Consider the following 18,767-nt stretch of genomic DNA (forward strand, 5'->3'; position numbering starts at 1 on the left):
TAAGTGAAAAAAACAGAAGATGCCAAATAGTGAATGGAGCACCATTTGTATAAATGGCAAACTATGTACGTGCTTGTGAGTGTGTAGGTGTCTCTGGAAGCCTCTAGAGACCAGTGACAGTGGTTGCTGAGGGTAGCAGTGGTGGGGGGCTTTCTTTTCACTATAGACCCTTTTCTATATTTCAAATTCTGTGTCTTGGTTATGTATTACCTATGAATGGAAAATAAAATTCAAAAGAACTTTAAAAAGTAAAAATAAAATTGTAAAAACTTTAAAAGCCTCACTAAAGATAAAGGACAGGTAGATAGAAGAAAGGAAGTTTTAAACAGAAACATGCAATTTTGCTTTGTACTGGCAAATGATATTTTGTGTTTTGATCTGCAGGCCTGCAGCTGACGGTGTCTAATGAGAGTTTCATCTTTCACAATGTCACCATCTCCCTTACATGGCTCCTCTCTCCCTACGTTGGAAACCTGTCCTGTCTAATTAACACAGGAGATGGCCACACTTTTGATCCCTACTACCCCCCCAGGTAAGAATCTCTGAGCCTTGAGTCAGGATGTATCAGTTGGTTTTTGCTACATAGCAAAACATCCCAAAACTTAGTGACTTACAATAATAGTTATTATATCTCATGGTTCTTTGGATCAGCTAGGTGGCTTTTCTTGCCTGGACTGGCTCAGCTGGACAGCCTAGGAAGGCCTCACTCATATGTCTGTCAGTTAGCTGGATGTCGGCTAGTGGCAGGTGTCACTCATCACCCAGCGGGCTAGCCTAGGCTCATCTGCACAGCTCCAGAAGAGTTTTTAGCAGCAAGTGAAAGCAAGGCCCAATGTGCAAGCATTTTTCAAATCACTACTTGTATCACATTTCCTAATGTCCCATTGGCCAAGGCAAGCTCCATGGCCAAGCCCAGATTGAACAGGTGAAGACACAGCCTCCACCTGCTGACGGAATGAGTGGCAGAGCCACAGTACAAAGGGGCATACATCCAGGAACGGAAGGAAGTGGTACTCACAGTGGAGATAGTCACTTGAACAACCATGGAGAGCTGAGTCCTCCTGGCTTGGCTCTGGGTGGAATCGCCCCTGGGTCGGTAATGGGGTGAAAAGGATGCTCACCTAAGTGTGGGAGTGTTTTTTGTTGGTAAGGATAATAAAAATAATAGTAGCAACATTAATAATAGTCCAGCCAAGCAGCTTTCACGTATTATCTCAATCCTTACAACAACACCATGAGCTACAGCCATGCTGACCAATATAATAACCACTCACCATATGCATTCCTGGGTACTTGGGATGTAGCTGCTCTCAATTGAGATGTGCTATAAATGTAAATCCACATAGGATGTTGAAGACTTAGCCTCCTCCCCACCAAAAAATGTAAAATATCTTACTAAATGATTTTTTGGTATTGATCACACATTGAAATGATAGTATTTTGGATCTATTGGGTTTAAGGAAATAAATAATTAAAATTAATTTCACCCATTCCTACTCACATTTCTCAGTGTGCCCATTAGAACGTTTACAGTTACATATATGGCTTGTACTGTTTCTGTCCATCGGTGCTGAGCTAGACTGTGATCATCCTGTTTTACAGACAAAGCTGTTGAGGCTTAGAGAGGTCCAGTGTCATTGCCCAAGCCACGCGGCTAGTGAGTGGCAGCACAGGCAGGCAAGCCGGGACTGCCTGGAATCCAAGCTAGACTCTCAGGCCCCGGTGGAGAACACAGCATGTAGCATCGGGGCCTGAGGGCATTGTACACCGCATCCTCCAGGGATGCCCCAACCTGATGGCAGCTGAACACAATTCACAACATTTCAAAGTCCTACCTGGGGCTGGGGTCAGCTCCTTCCTGCTCTGCTGGGTGCCCTGGCTGGAGGGGTGCCCCAAATGGTTCCAGACCCTCACTGGGTTCTGACTTCTTACGGAAGACCCAGTTCAACATGGATCTCCAGGAAAGTCATGGAGGTATGTAAGCCCCTCACCTAGCCCCAAAACATATCCAGTTCTACTGGAGGCTAAAGGTTCTGAATCCAGCCCTGTGGATGCCTGGCATTCCTGGAAACCCTGGGTGGGTGGGGCAGAGGACCAGCGCTGTCCACACCCCAACCTTATCCAGTGAATGATGTCTCAAACTCAGCAGTCCTCTGGGGTCTCTGGCATTGTGGAAACCCATTTCATTCCCTATCACATTTATATTGATGGTGATCTTCATTGTTTCACGTAGTGAAGTAAGAAATTATATATGAAGATGCTTTGGGGAAAAAGAAAAGTTTAAGTGATATAAATACCCATAGCATTGTTCTGTGGGTTTCTCCCCATTTGCTGCCATTTTAACAAAATGAGAAATACCAAGTTACACTATCTTTCAGCCCCCAAATCATACAATTTGCCTTTGGCATAATTCAAAACTGACTGTAGCACTGCTAAGTTCTTTAGTTACACAAGGACATTCCAGTAATAAGCAAACACAGTTAAAAACTGGAGCAAATGGGACAAAATGCAAATACTTGTCCACTCTAGATGCAGAGTTCAAAGGTGTTTATCATATTACTCTCTGGAATTCTCTGTGTGATTAACTTTTTCATAATCTAAGAGAAACAGCAGTAAGCAATGCTTTACATTTGCAATCCCTTTGGGTATTCAGTGTAATTGAAAGCTACTGGCATTTTTCCCCCTCTCTTTCAAAATATATACATGGTGACACCCTCCATCATCACCCCACCTAAAGCATCACTTTTGTCTACTTCAAAGATTTTTTTGACCTGGAAACTACCCACTCACCTTCTTCTATCATTTTTTTTTAACATTGGGAGATATATTTCTGATGCTTTCTTATCAGCACCGGCAGCCTGAGCACTCAATTTACAATATGAATAATGGCATGAATTTTAAGCACACAGAAGTCACAAACTGTGTGTGAACATCACTATGCTTTTAAAAACGTGTTTGTGCAGACTTCTGCTTTTGCTTAACTCCTCATTAGGCCAAGAGGTGGACATTTTCAAATCAGATCCTCCATCTCCATCCTAGATAAATGACATGAGCTAACAGATAGAATCTGACCTCTAATAGAAACAGCATTAAGTCAAACGATTTCTCCTTTAGAAGCTCCATCTCACCTTGCGCTCTCCGTGTCTTGTGTTGTTTTGCATAGCAAGCTGTTTTGCTTCTCTGTTTGTCATGAGAAATTTTCTACATTTCTGAAATTTTATTACGTGCCTTAAGGAACAATTTGCATAAGGTGAAATCTGTCCAAGTCCAGCGTTGGGTACATCAGCGCCATCTACTGACAGATCCTGGGATTGCCATCATTCTTGGGTCTTTATTGTGTCACCGCTGGACACAGCTGAGTCTGGAGGGGGACCTTCCCTTCCCACTAAGTTGTATTCTATTCATGTCAAATATAAAAGCAGCGTATACAAATCGGTAAGTGACAGAGTCTTGAACTAATTTTTGAACTTTTTATTGAGGCATAAGTTATGTACAGAAAAGTACACAAAGTTACAGCTCAATTAATTTTTACAAAATAAAAATATACCCATGTAACCAGCATCCAGATCAAGAAACAAAACATGACTCATCCCCCAGAAATCCCCCACAGGCCCCCCCAAGGATACTGATTTCTAACATCATCGATTACTGTGACCTGTGTTCGAACATTAAATAGAATCATAAAGTATATTTTCTCTTGTGTCTTACTTCTGCTCAATAAGTATATTTTTGAGATTTATCTATATTGCTGTGTATAACTGGATTTCTTTTTTCTCACTGCTATACATTCTGTTGTATAAATATTCCTCAGTTACTCATCCATCCTAGTGTTGATACACATTGGGGTCGTTTCCCATTTGGACTAATAAAATTGTGCAGCTGTGAACATTCTAGTCCATGTTTTTCCGTACACATATGTACACATTTCTGGTGTGTTTATACCCAGGAGTGGAATCACTGGATCATAGGACCATAAAACAAATTTTTAATTTATTGTCTCCATGGCTTTGTACTCTGAGCATAGCTTTTCTTTGTTGGCAGCAGTTACTAAAACTACTTTGCATTCTTCTCCCTTGGGGAGATCCCTGGGAGAGAAGTCAGGAAAAATCCATTTCTTTACTTTTTAGTCCTAGGCAATTTCAGTTGGCACCAGTGTTTAGAGAATGAATAAATCGCTTCTTCCAGACAGATCACTGAAAAACAAGCTGGATTCAAAACCATCTTTTGTATTTCCATAAAGAGTGAGTTTTCTTGTTCTGAAATCTACGTTGCTTGACATAGCTAATGGCCACTCCAGCATTCTTTTGATTGGCGCTTGATGTTACATTTTTCTTTCATCCTTTTACTTTGAACCTATCTGTAGACAGCATATGGCTGAGTCTTGGTTTTTTAAAATCCCGTCTGGCACAATAATCAGTGTGTTTAGACTATTTATGATTAATATACTGATCGATATAATTAGATTCAGGTCTACAATTTTGTTGTTTTCTGTTTGCATCCTTTGTTTATTTTATCCCGTTCCTCTCCTTTCTTGCCTTCTTTTGGATTATTTGAATATTTTCAGCATTCCATTTTAGCTTATCTATTGGCTTTTTGGGTGATCTTTTTGTATTACTTTTTAAGTAGTTGCTTTGGGGATTACAAGATACCTGTCTAACCTTTCACAGTCTATTTAAAGTTAAAATGTTGAGGCTTTACTACCATATAGTTTCCTTTGCCTGCCATCTTTTATAATTGTCAATTGTAGGACATTTATATACACTGAAAAGGCCCTTTCAGCAGTCCTACCTATATTAAAGAACTTGAGAAAGATAGTCTACATTTACCAAGATAGTTAGCTTTTCTTGTGCTTTCCCTTCCTTCCTGAAGTTCTGAGTTTCCCTCTATATCATTTCCCTTCAGCTGGAAAAACTTCCTTCAGTATTTCTTTCAAAGTAGATTTACTAGCAACAAAGTCTCTTAGAGATTTCCTCATTCCTGAGAATGTCTTTACTTTGCTTTAATTCCTGGAAGATATTTTTGCTGGCTGTAGAGTTACGTGTTGACAGCCCTTTTCTTTCAACACTTCAAAGATGTCATTCTCTATCTTCTATACCTCCATGGTTTCCAAAGAAATCTACAGTCATTCAATCACTGTTTTCTCCATATGTAATGTGTCATTTTTTACAGGCTGATATCAAGATTTTTTTTTAATCTTTGATTTTCAGTAGTTTATGTGTGGGCATGGTTTTAAGATTTTTTTTTCATTTGGGGTTTCATGGAGCTTCTTGAATCTTTAAATTCATGTGGTTTTGCCAAATCTGGAAAGTTTTCAGCCATTATTTCCTCAAATATATTTTTCTACAGCAATATCTTTTTATCTCTGGTGCTCCAATAACACAAATATTTTACCTGTAGATATTGTTAAACAGATTGCTGACATTCTGCTCATTTAAAAAATTTTAGTATTTTTCTCTCTGTGTTCTTCAGATTGGATAATTTCTTTTGCTCTACCTTCAAGTTCACTGGCTTTTTCCTCTGCCATCTCTATTCTGTTATTGCATCCATCCAATGAATCTTTTATTTTGGAGATTGTGTTTTTTCATTTCTAAAATTTCCATTTGGTTCTTCTTTAATAGTTTCTATTTCTCTGCTGAAAATGTCTATCTTTCCATTCATTTTGAGAGGGTTTCCTTTTACTTCATGGAGCATGGTTATAATCGCTTTATAATCGTTATAAAGTCTTTGATAATTTCAACATCTAAGTCATCTCAGGGCTGACATCTATTGATTATATTTTCTCTTGAAATTTGGTCACAGTCTCTTAGCTCTTTGTGTATCAGGCAATTATGGATTGTATTCTGGACATTTGGGGTAGTACGTTCTGAGACTCTGGGTCATTTAAAAAATCCTCTGGAAAATGTTGATTATTATTTGTTTTATTTTAGCAACCAACCAACCAACTCATTTAGGTTCAGACTACATGTTCTCACTTGCCTTCTGTAAGCAGTGGTTCCCATGCTAATTCAGTGCCCAGGCTGTCAGGGTCTGTCCCACTCATGTGCCACTCTGGGGGCTATTTTATGTTCACGGGGACTTTGCTCTGTTTCTTTGGGTCTGTTCTGCTCATGTGTAGTTTTTGGGTGAGCTCATGATTCATGCTGGGTCATGCACGGAATCAGGGAATCCTCTCCTCTACCTCTCTCCTTTTTAGCACTTTCCCCACAGTCTCCAGCTCTCATAGGCCCCTTTTCATGGTTCCTCTAGAAGGAAAAATGGGTTTTCTCTTAGGATTTTCTCTTAGGGTGTCTGCACCCCACATAGTCAGTGCAGCTCCAGGAGAGAGGATAGCCTAGGGTAGATAGAGGAGAGAAAAAAGAGAAACAACACAAAACAAAAACGGATATTTGCTCTGTATTCTCAGACTCATTGGGTCCCTTTTTCTGGTTCCCTGGCTAAACAGAGGGGATCTCTCTTGGGGTTTTTGTCTTCATTACTCACTGCGCAGTAACATGACTCAGGCTACCCTTGGGACAAAGTCAAGAGACGAAGGAGATTTTTTTTCAAAAAACCAGAAAGAAAACAGGAAATTCCCATCTTTATGGATGATTCTTAAATTTTGCCTTTCCTCCCCAATCTGCCTGCTGTTTATTTTTCAGAGTCTTTAGGTAGCTTCCTTTTGTATTTGGTCCAGGTATTTTGTTGTAATTAATGGAAGCAATAGACTGTAGTGGGCTAACTCCATCTTGGCCGGCACCACAAATCAGGTTACTCTTCTCTAAGCTTTTCTACAACTGTGTCCATTTGTAAACTATTTCTCAAGCACTCACTGTGCTAGGTGCCAGGTATATAAGGGAGAATTAGACACTGTCTGCGCTGACAGCCTCACAGGGAAGAGTGACAGTGAAAAAACGAGCATAAAAAGGGATGAGTGTCACCCAGGAGAAGCAGTGAAGTTACAGCAGTTATAAAGGGAATCTAAGAAGACTTCCCTGAGGAGGTGATACTTAAGCTGAGAACTGAAGAAAGAACAGAGTATGAGTAAAGAGATGGGCAAAAGCCTTCCCAGCACAGGGCAGCACACTTCCTGGCCCTGGGGTAGGCAAGAGGTGGCATGTTCTAGGACCTGGAAAGAGGTCTGCATTACCAGGATAGTCAAGAGAAGGGAAGGGGCAGGAGGGGAGGGGGAGGACAGGAGGGGAGGTCATGTCGAGCTCTGGGTGCCATGCTAGAGATTTGAGATTAGTCCCCTCAGGAGAATGAGGAGCAAAATATACCCATAATTTCTGATATGTTTGAACTCTGATCCCATTTTACAGGTGGGGAAAACAAGTCTCAGAAAGGTAGGCTGGGCCATAGTTTTCTTTAAAGATGAAGAAAGAAGGCCCAGAGAGTGGGTGGATGTGAGCCACAGGGGGAGTAAACGGCAGAAAATGGACTTGCAGACAAATATTTGACTCCCTGGTTAGTCAGTGCTGTTTCTTCCACTTCTCACCTGCTCCAAGACGTCTCAGTGTTACCTCCATGAACACCGAGAGCCTGGCTTGGTCGTGTAGCATCTTTTTCTTCGCTCTTTTTATCTTTGCAGAGAACAGGAGATGTGCGGTGGGTGAGGGCGTGTGTTTGTATGTCCCAATACGGGTAACGTTTCTGATTGTTGTTGGCAGTTTATCCAGTAACGTGGTCCACCAGTTCACAGCCCCCGGGAAGTTCACCGTGTTTGCCGAGTGTACAACCAGTGAGTGGCACGTGACAGCTCAGAAGCAAGTGACAATGCGAGAGGAGATGGAGGGGCTCCGTGTGACTGGGTGCTCTGGCCTGTCCAAGTCTGGAGCCAGCCCTATCTGCCAGGCAGTCTTTGGGGACCCTCTGTGGATTCAGGTGGAGCTTGATAGAGGTGAGTATGCAGGAACAGTCAAGGTCAAGGGAAATTTGATTACCCCAAATCTGTCCATCCAGCTCCCAGGCTTTAATAAATACTAACAGCAATCACTTATGGAGTTAGTTCTTTAGTCATTCATTTATTTAGCACTTAGAGTATACCAGGAACTGGTTTAAGTGCTTTATATACACCGGCCCATCCAATACATTTTACAGAGGAAGAAATGGAAGAAATGCTTAGAAATTTGGCCAAAGTCACAAGGCTCGTAAGCTAGTGAGAGATCCTAGCCTTCCAAAGACCCTTCTGTGCATGCCTGTGGTCCCATCATAAGAAATGGACTTCCAAGTCACTCTCTGCTGGGGGCATGTGAGTAGGAGTGCAAGTGCCACCAGCTGGGCACAGTCACGTTGCCCCCAGTCAGGGCTAATATCCAGCTGCACACAGTGGTCCAGCCAGTTATGGTTGGTATTCCTTCTGATTGCTCACAGTGTCTTTTCTGATTGGTCATAGAGGCTATTCTGATTGGTCCTCATGTCCATTTTGATTGGTCAGGGTATCCATTCTGATTGGTCATAACAATATTTCTCATTGGTCACAATGTCCATTCTAATTGATCACAGCATCCACTCAGATTGGTCACAGTGTCCATTCTGATTTATCAGAACATCATTTTACTTAGTTGGTATCTATTTAGTTTCAGCTGTTAAATATTTTGATTATTACCCCTTTTCTCAATGGAGATGCTCCCAACTAAAACCCATCCTCACCCAAGGCAGCATCTTTCTACAAGGCACAGGTCCAGGTTGAGACCTGGACAGAGGCCTGTCGGTATAAACTGAGCTGTGGAGGTGAGGACATGACTCAGTCCAGCCTCACACCACCTGGAGCCTCAATCAGAACAGTAACTTAACGGAGCTATATTGGGGCTTTAAACACAATGCTTGAGGCTCCTTTCTGTTTTGGTGTGCTGAAGATGGCTGCTAGGTGCACCTGGGAAAACTTGAGATAATCCTTTTTCAGGCTACAAATATAAGTAAGTGACTACTCTTTGCCAAGTACGGGGAGGTAGCGGGAGGCAGCAATAAACACGAGAGTCAGGGTTCCTGTTCTCAGAGGGGTTACTTCATTCTCATCATTCTCATCATCACCATGATGTCATCATCACCACTGTCACTCAAACAAGAAATACACTAGCTTGTTTTCTATTGGAAAGAGTCTTAATTTAGTGGTTTAAATCATATTTTAAAAGTCAACTGCAATATTTAGCATCTAGCCCCAGACTGTAAGGGAGCCCCCTCTTATTGTGAACAGGCTGAGTCCTCCCATTGGGCAGGGTTTCAGGCAATCAGTCGTGGAGATGGAAAGGGCTTCACTGCTTCTGCTTAAAACAAGACTTAAGACTAATTCTCATGCTTTAAAATCAGCTGCACCCTTCAGAGATGCTCCCTTTTCAGCCCTCCTCCCCTCAATAGTATCCCAGTCAACAAAACGTTCTAATTTTTTTATTATAAACTTTTAAGTGTATGGATAATACATGCATAGTATAAATAATTAGAATATGAAGAGGAGCAGAGAAGACCCTAAAAGAAAAATCACTCATGAACCTAAAACTCAAAGATAATCAGTGTTAATATATGGGTAGGGAGGGTATATCCTTATGTATGTCTTTATATCCACATCTATGTCTATTTGTGGAATCTGACTTTACAGCTTGAGTCTGAACTACTATACTGTGATGTATGTGTGCATGGTTGCTACTGACATTCTTAAATGTTTCTTACTCCACCTAGGAACAGGGGTGACGTACACTGTGCTGTCAGGTAACACATCCCTGGCTGCATCCACCACCCAGAGGGGCCCACTTCCACACAATCTGACCCTGGACAGAGCAGTCCAGCAACAGATGGGCCCAGGGATGCACCACCTGGAGATCCAAGCCACAAGCACCACCACCACCTCTGCCCCCTCCAGAAACATCACCGTCCACTTGGTGGAGCCTCTGTCGGGGCTGCAGGCCTCCTGGGCTTCTGACCACTTGGAACTTGGACAGGACCTATTGGTCAATGTCTCGGTGGCTCATGGCATCCCAGAGGGGCTGACTTTTGAGGTGGCAGGACTCAATGCAACCTTCTCCTATGAGGAAGAGAGCCTCAGGGGGCCATTTGGGACTTACCACGTGGCAGTTCCTCTCGAAGGTACGTGGGGTTGGTGGCTCCCCTTCCAAACCTCCTTCCTCTTCCCTTCCTGCCTTGGTATCGAGGGTCCTGCCAGCCATTTTTTCAGGATGTCCTGGACACAAATGGTTCACAGCATTCAGCCTGGGTCACAAATAAGAAAGAGACAGATATTATCTGCACTTGTGGAGCTTAAAGTCATAGGGATTCTCAGCTTTGGCACTTCTGACATTTGGGACCAGATAATTCTTTGTTGTGGGGCCGTCCTGTGCACTGTAGGGTGTTGAGCAGCATCCCTAGCCTCTACCCACTAGATGCCCGTAGCACTAGCCCCCCAAGTCACGACCACCACATCTGTCTCCCGACATTGCCAACTGCACTGTGGGAAGCAAAATCAGCCCCACTGAGAACCACGGAGGAGAGCAAGAGTACTTACTTGGATTCCTTCCATGACTTCCAGAGGGGAGTGTGTTTTGGGAAACTATAGTCCACACCCTGTGGGGAGAGATATATAAAAACTGAAAGATGGGAGAGAGAGGGACAAGAAAGGAAGTGTCAGGATGCTGGCTGGCACAGCGATGAGGTGACAGACTGGCTGGCACCAGCCAGGGCAGAAGGCCACAGCCGACGTGCATTTAATCTGGAGAGAACAGAGCGTCTTTGAGGGCAGTGTGGTGAGGTCAGCAGGCAGGAATGTGGTGAAGGTCGCAGAGTCTCCAGCCCACCCAGGTCCCCTGCCCTGGACCTCAGACGTGTGTATGAAATGGAGTAATGCTTGCAGGTGTGAGGCCACCAGGGCCTCAGCAAGGGATCTGGCAAAAGAGATAGCAGAAGGAATGATAGATGCAAGAAGAAAAACACTGCAGTTTTGCCAGGTACCAAGGGTCCAGTTTGGAACAAGAAGAATCCAAAAATGAAATGGAATGACAATGGAAAATATTCACAATACACAGGCTATAGTTCAAATACAAATTAACTTTTGTCTCCTATAAAAGTGACTCAGTAGGGGATAAGATGTAAAATCTCCATACGCCCTGTGACTTTTTGGCTCACTCTTAGATGATACGCAGTCCTCTCCCCCCCACGAGAAAAACACTGGATGCCTCCAGGGATGAAGAGGGCGAGGAGGAAGGGAAGGGAACGGGGTAGGACAGGAAGGCTCCCACTAGGTGGTGCTGGCCCAGCAGATGTGTGCAGCCGCCTCTTGTAGGAGGCCCCCTGCAAGGCTCCTCGGACCACAGCTCCCGGGTGGGAGTGATGCCTCTCCTTCCGGGCTATGTTCGCCCAGCTGATGCTTCTCCTGTCACCAGCAGGGTCCCTCCCTCTGTTCTCCTTATTCTCTTTACCCTCTCTGGCACCGCTCTCTCTGAGGCAAACATCTGGCCCATAGAAAGTTCTCACCCAGTCCTGGACTGCTGCCAGACGACTGCAATTATTTCCCAAATGCAGAAATGCTGCCCTTGCCTCTCTCCCCTTCCCGTCATAGACTGTTTCTGCAAGCGTATGAGTACAGAAATTGTCTTGGGGGTGCCCAGCCACAAACACACATACCCAGCTGTCCAAGGGCCCTCTCTGAAGACATTCTCTCCAGACTTGAGAAGAGAAGGTAGCACCCACCACCCTTCCCCATGAGGGGCAGTTTGTGGGATACCCACGTAGTGGCAGCTCTCTCCAAATTCTCTTACAAACCCTTCTCTCCCCTCTCCACTCTCTCGAACCTTTAAAAACCCTGTCATGTCTTCTCTCTGATGGAATCTCCTACTTGTCCTTTGAACTTCAGCCCCAGCCTCTGCCTCATCCCATAAACCATTTCTCCTCCAAGGTGGAAGCAACACCCACCCCATGCCCACCCTGCCCCTCATGCGCATTCCTACCCTGGAGTGTCCTACATGCCCACTAGACCATACAACCCTGAGGACAAGGACCATATTTCATTCATCTCTGTGTCTCCAGAGCCTTGCACCATGCCTGCCATACTAAAGGGATTGGTTAAATGCTTCAATGATGAAAGAGTCAGATGCTGCCCTCAGTGGCCTGGAGAAGCACAGGCTGGGAGAACTGTCTTGGTGCAAGTTATTACAAAGCCCATAATTCTCTACTCTCTGCATTGCAGGCATCTTTCTAGTCACCGTGCTGGTGAGGAACGCCTTCTCGAACTTGAGTTTGGATATCGGAAGCATCACTGTCACAGGCAAGCAGTTTCTGCAAGGGGATATAAAACTTGTGACCAGGAGTTTAGGGTATTGCACTTACTCAGGATCCAGTTAGGGGCTCCTCAGAACAGGGCTCTGAATGTTCATCTTGTTCTATAGATATTAAGAATTCTCTGGTTACTCCAAAAGGCAATAATGTAAGCAGTAAAACATCCAACCATTGATACAAAATTCTAAAACATCCAAGTCTGTATTAGTTAGGAAGCTTTAGGCTGCAAGTAACAGAAAACTGACATGAGTGGCTTTATCTTCTAGTCTTATTATCTCACATACTAAAGTTAGAAGGTAAGTAGTTCCAGGGTTCAATGGCTCAGTGTCACCATCAAGGACCCAGGCTCAGTCTGTCATTCTGCTTCACCATCCTCAGAGCTTTTGCTTTGTCCTCAGGCTTCTGTCTCATGCAATCAAATGGCTGCTGCCATTCCAGACATCACATGTCAACATAGCATTATTCAGCAGCAGAAGAACCCATTTTCCCCTGTGTGTGTCTTTTTCTTTAGGGAAAACATCTTTCCCACTAATCTCCAACAATCTTCCTTTCAGATACCGTTGGCCAAGATAGGGTCATGTGCCTAGCTGGGAGATGCTGGGAAGCAGGTATCTAGTATTTTTCAGGCTCTGTGGGAGAAAGTGGATTCTGACAGCCAAGAGGAAGGGCAGGGTATTGGCTATTGGTAGACAGCCAACAGTAGATGTCACTGTCTTAAAGTATGCCTTAAATGTGTTTGCCAGCACTCTGAGTAGCAAGGGACAGAAGAGCAGTTCAGCCTAGCTCGAGTCAAAAGGAAATTTTATCAACTCAGAAAATGTAAGTCCAGGGTTTAGGCACAGGTGGATCCAGCCACTCAGTGTCTTTAGAACTGCCTCTATTTCTTGGTTCTGTGTTGGCTTCAGTCTGATTCCCTCTTCTCAAGCAGTAACAAGACAGCCCCAGGGTTTGGTTCTTAACCCCAGAGGAGAAAGAGCACCTCTTTGTTGATATTTCCAGCAGAAATCCTGAGGCTACCAATCACTGGTCCAAGCTTGGTTCATGGTCCCTCCTGGACCTGCTGCTGAGACCAGGGGAAGTGGTACTCACAGATCAGGAGCACATGTCAACCCTGGAACATGATGTAGGATCAGATTCACCCAAAGGACTGAGAGTGGGGAGGTATGGGAGGGAAAAATATCACCTATAGGTGTTGTTATCAAAAGAAGGGTCCATGGATGCCTAGACCAGGGGTAAAAAACATAAGATGTCCATTCTGTCTACAGCCCTCCTTTTCCATGTAAGGGGTTTGAGGTCCAGAGAGGTTATTTGACTTTGCAAAAATCATTCAGCTAATTCATGGCAGGATCAGGGGTAGCAACTATTTCTCTTGATTTCTTCATTCAGGGTTATTGGACCATCTTCCTTCTTAAGGTTAAGAAAGGCCTCTGTGTCTAGCAGTTTAGCTTTGCTTTGAATAACTTTACAGATCTTTAGAGTCACGAGAATGAGAATTCACTGGGAGAAAACTTTTTAAAGATCAGTAGTACCCTGATCTTAAAATACCCACGTCACCAGGGCCTAGTGAATCACATGGAATAACCCTCGATTCTTAGCTTAATCACTACACTTCAGAGAGTAACTATCTTCATATTTCAGTATCTTTAGAGTGTATCAGTTGAGAATACCTTTTCCATTTTTTTTAACTTGACACACTAACATTCTTCGTAGATGAATAGATTACAAAGCAATAATATATATAGCACAGCATTCAGTCCTCCTGGAGCCTTGAGAAATAGGGATTGCCTTCAGCCTTCTTCATAGATGAGGAACCTAAGACTCAGAAAGAGTAACAAACCTTCCTAGGTTCTCACGGCCAGTAAGAGCCAATGAAAGGGTCCAGAAACACCCCGTGGTGAGCTGAGGCTGGCTCCTCCCAGCCTGCCAGAGCTGGTTGTGCCCACTCTTCCAACGCTGCATTCAGTGAGGTCAATTTGGTGTCTTGAAATCTGCCTCGGTGAGAACATCTGCACCCCGGAAATTAGTGAACACTACAAACCAGGGTTCCCCAGCCTCACCCCTCAACTGTAGGTAGTCATTGATGGTGAACAGCTGCATGTCTGACTCTCAGTCTTATGTTCTATCTGCATTGGCAGCTGCCTGCCTCTTTCTAACCTGCCAAAGAGGTGTCTTGAACCCAGTGGTGAACATGATGGTTTTGCTTTTGACGCACTTCCTATGACCTGAATGTTCACCGTGTGTCCCTAAATCATTTCCAAAGACAACTGGATACTCCTAGGGCATCCTCAGCAAACCCTCTGCCTTTGCCCTTTGGCAACCTCTTAAATATCACTGACATTTGACACCCATCCCCAATGTGTTCACAGCTCCTCCCAGTCTCCAAGAACCATCTGGAACGAAGGCTGAAGAAAAGAATGTGAGTATTTTTTTTTAAACAATTAACCTCGCAAGAAAAAGATGTCTGAGCACTCTGTTTTAGTTTGGGGTTTGGGCTTTTGGGTGTCAATAGTCAGAGCACTAGGAAGCACCAAGTTTTCTTCTGTTTAAAAAGAAACCCAGAAGGACTGAACTCAAACAAAGCATGCTCTCTAACCACAACAGCATTATGTTATAAGTCAATAATAAGTTATCTAAAAACCGACAACATAATGCCATTTGCAGCAACATGGATGCTCCTGGAGAATGTCATTCTAAGTGAAGTAAGCCAGAAAGAGAAAGAAAAATACCATATGAGATCGCTTATATGTGGAATCTAAAAAACAAAAACAAACAAACAAAAACAAAGCGTAAATACAGGACAGAAATAGACTCACAGACAGAGAATACAGACTTGTGGTTACCAGGGGGGTGGAGGGTGGGAAGGGATAGACTGGGATTTCAAAATTGTAGAATAGATAAACAAGATTACACTGTATAGCACAGGGAAATATACACAAAATGTTATGATAACTCACAGAGAAAAAAATGTGACAATGAGTGTGTATATGTCCATGAATGACTGAAAAATTGTGCTGAACACTGGAATTTGACACAACATTGTAAAATGATTATAAATCAATAAAAAAATGTTAAAAAAAATAATAAGTTATCTAGGATATGTAGATATCTCTTAGACATCTTGGAAATTAAATAGCACACTTATTTTAAAAAGATCAATGGGCCAAAGAAAAAAAAATCACAAAGATATTTAAAAATATTTCTAAGTGTTAATGATGATACAGCCTATTCAAATTTATGGGATGCAGCTAAGGTAGTGCTCAGAGGGAAATTTATGGCTTTTAATATTTATATTGGAAAAAAGGCCCAAGGTTATTTAGTTTTTATAGGAAGTCTTCAATTTCTTACTGTTGACATTGTTCATGCACACATTTGTTTGTTAACAAAGACTTACTGTGTGTCTACAATGTTCAAGGATTGGTATTAGGGACTGAGAATACAATGGTGAATAAACAGATGTGGTCACTGCCTTCATGAAGCTTAGCAGTTGAGACTGACTAACAAATTAGCATATAATTAAGAATTGTTATGTGTCTAACTAGAACCAATAGGGTACAGTAACAGAGGGTGGACTAGAAAATGTGATCAGACATGACCTCTTGAGAGATGACATGTGAGTGGAGACCTGAAAACAGGACAGTCAGCCATCCTGTGAAGCAGAACGAGAGCTTTCTGGATGCATAGATGAGAAGGCCCTGAGACCATTCATTGCAGAAGAGGAGGATATAGGAGATTACAGAGATGGACAGAGGCCAAATCATATAGGGTCCTAGGTGCCAAGGTAAAGGGGTATGGGTTTTATTCTCAGGCCAGGGAGACCTGGGGTTGAGTTCTGCCATAGCCTCCTGCTATTCCAGGCCAAGCCCTCTGGGCCAGAGCACACCACATGCCCACCAACCCCTTCCTAGAATCCACATGATCTCCGTTGTTGCCCAGCTCAAACTCACTCCTCCTCCTTCCCGATGCTCTGGGGTCCTGTCCTCTTGGAAGCTTGCCCTGACACCAGCTGTCTGCTGTGGAGAGGTAACAGTTCTGTGCCCACCTCTGCTCCGGACACAAGAGGAAGCACGTCACTAATTTTTCTCATTTAATCCACATCAGACCCTCGGGGGAACAGACAGTCTTAACTTACTGCCTCCCTCATGATGCCCTGAGTCTTCCTTTACTGCAGCAGAGACTGGTTTCCTTGTCTGCCTGCCTAACGAGACATAAGGGCAGGGGCTGGGGCTCTAATCCTGTATCTTTAGGCATCAAGCACAAGGCCTGGCTGAGAGTAGCCTCTGTTAACACAGTTCAATGTATGGTGAACCCTTAGCCCTGAGCCCGCACTTACCCGGTGATCCATCCCCTGACGTGCAGGGGGATAAGAAGGGTCTGTCTCCATTCCACACCTTACACTTGGCCACCCCTGGCACAGATTGCTCTGGGGTGGAAGCAGGGGGCACCACTTGCAAAGGATGTTTCATCAGCCAGCTGCTTCTTCTGCAGAAAGAGAAAGGAGATGTGGAGGTGTATGTGGAACCTGGTCGATACTTGGATCCTTTCATGACAGTGACTCTGGGCTGGCCGGACAGGGACAAGGACTTACACTTCCAGTGGTCATGCGGTAGGTGAACTTAGAGCTGTGGAACTGTCCTATCTCACTATGAAGTGATGGATAGCGGTCAGCTTTTGCTGTTCTTTTTCTTACCTTCACGCCAGCATTACTCATGCCTGACATTTTGTGTACCTTGTATGTGCCAGAGATTGTAAATTCCACAAAAATGGGAGGTGAGGGGAAGCAGTGGCAAACCAAGGTGGGAGTGACCCTGAAGGCAGTCAACCAGTAGAGATATTATCATAGAGAATTCAGGAACAATAATTGAACCTTAAAAGTCATTCTGTCATGGAAACAACCTAAATGTCCATCGACAGATGACTGGATGAAGAAGATGTGCTGTATATACACAATGGAATATTACCCAGCCATAAAAAAGAATGAAATAATGCCATTTGGGGCAACATGGATGGACCTAGAGATTATCATACTAAGCAAAGCAGACAGAGAAAAACAAATAACATATGATATCACTTTATATGGAATTTTAAAAAATGATGCATATGAGCTTACTTATAAAACAGAAATACATTCACAGACATAGAAAGGAAACTTATGGTTACCAAAGGGGAAAGATGGAGAAGGGATAAATTTGAAATTTGGGATTAACAGATACACACTACTATATATAAAACAGATAAAGAACAAAGACCTATTGTATAGCACAGGGAACTATATTCAATATGTTGTAATAGCCTATAGTGGAAAGAATCTGAAAAAGGATATATATATATACATATATAACTGAATCAGCTTGCTGTACATCTGACACATTGTAAATCAACTATAATTTTAAAAAAAAGAAAGAAAGAGCAAAATCTAAAAGCACAAATAAAATCAGTCTGCTTTTTTTTTTTTCCATCACAAACAGTATCAGTGATAAAATGCTCCCCCCCTCTTGGATGGACCCTTTCTTTCCCCTCCATACCCTTGGTATGCCACTGGGAAGATAGTTTAGAAGAGGAAGTGATGAGACTTTTTCTGACAAACCAAGGCGGTAGTACTACCACTTATTTTTAAGAAACAGTTGTCCTCCTTTTTATAGGGATACACCATAGCCATGTACACACACTTCGAAAAAAATGAATGCCATTCACATTGTACATAGTGCTTTTGTTACCCCTTTTTAAAATATCTGGCATATTGTCATGTTTTGGTATCTTCTCCATCTTGGTTTTCATAATAACTGCATAATAGACTGTCAAGTTGATGTACGGTCATTCATTTACCAGTGCTCTCTTTTTGGGCATTGAAGTTGTTTCAAATTATTTGCCCTTAAAACAATGCTGTAATGAACATCCTTAGGGTTCAATCTTTATTTGCATCTGTGGTTACTTTCATAAACAAATTCCTAGTAGCGGAATAACTTGGTCAAAAGTCATGTAACATTTGAAGGCTTTCGATACTAATTGGTAAGTGCTCAGGACATCCTTCTGCATATCAGTTCTTGTTATCTGAATTAATAGAGGATACAGTGTAGAGTTTAGGTGACTGAGCTGATTACCTGACCTGTAGGTTGAATGACTACATATCGGGGGTAGCTAGGATAGTGGTTAAACATTAATCAACAGAATTGAAGGGCAAAGGATAGAGAAACTTACTGAGTTGGTATAAAGCAGGAGATGACATGCAGCCTCCCAGGTCCCCAGTGTACCCCGCAAAGACAAACAGCTGGGACAATCACCTACACCAGGGACAAGAAGCTGCCTTGGATGTTCTCCCAGGTGGCACTCTGTGTCCCCCTGATGCCTCTCCTGCTATATGCTGGCCTGATCACCAAATGCAAGTGTCTGGGTGCAAGGTTCTGGGTGAAGCAGGGGTCACTTTCCCAGAAACATCCCCCTGTAGCATCATTCCTGCAACCTCAAAGTGAATTTTTAAAATAAAATCAAAATCTCTATTTGGAAACAATTTTCTTATCCATGATTCATTTCTT

General features: G+C 43.1%; 1 protein-coding gene and 1 long non-coding RNA gene across 2 annotated transcripts in view; one reads left to right on the top strand and one right to left on the bottom strand.

The window, feature by feature from the left end:
• The window catches only part of LOC141578644 (uncharacterized), a 112,679-nt gene that overhangs the window by 13,861 nt on the left and 80,051 nt on the right, over positions 1-18,767 (bottom strand). The window contains exons 15-19 of the long non-coding RNA XR_012509212.1: positions 16,568-16,716; positions 12,289-12,341; positions 10,472-10,530; positions 10,035-10,179; positions 1,019-1,121 (exon numbers count right to left, since the gene is read on the bottom strand). This is a non-coding gene — a long non-coding RNA (uncharacterized LOC141578644). The remainder of the gene's footprint in view (positions 1-1,018; positions 1,122-10,034; positions 10,180-10,471; positions 10,531-12,288; positions 12,342-16,567; positions 16,717-18,767) is intronic.
• The window catches only part of LOC105079825 (polycystin-1-like protein 2), an 88,478-nt gene that overhangs the window by 11,914 nt on the left and 57,797 nt on the right, over positions 1-18,767 (top strand). The window contains exons 5-10 of the mRNA XM_074370367.1: positions 385-532; positions 7,656-7,876; positions 9,652-10,056; positions 12,149-12,226; positions 14,604-14,653; positions 16,723-16,840. Coding sequence (XP_074226468.1) covers positions 385-532; positions 7,656-7,876; positions 9,652-10,056; positions 12,149-12,226; positions 14,604-14,653; positions 16,723-16,840 — 1,020 coding nt within the window. The remainder of the gene's footprint in view (positions 1-384; positions 533-7,655; positions 7,877-9,651; positions 10,057-12,148; positions 12,227-14,603; positions 14,654-16,722; positions 16,841-18,767) is intronic.

The sequence above is a fragment of the Camelus bactrianus genome, chromosome 9 (assembly GCF_048773025.1).
Source record: "Camelus bactrianus isolate YW-2024 breed Bactrian camel chromosome 9, ASM4877302v1, whole genome shotgun sequence".
Taxonomy (NCBI): domain Eukaryota; kingdom Metazoa; phylum Chordata; class Mammalia; order Artiodactyla; family Camelidae; genus Camelus; species Camelus bactrianus.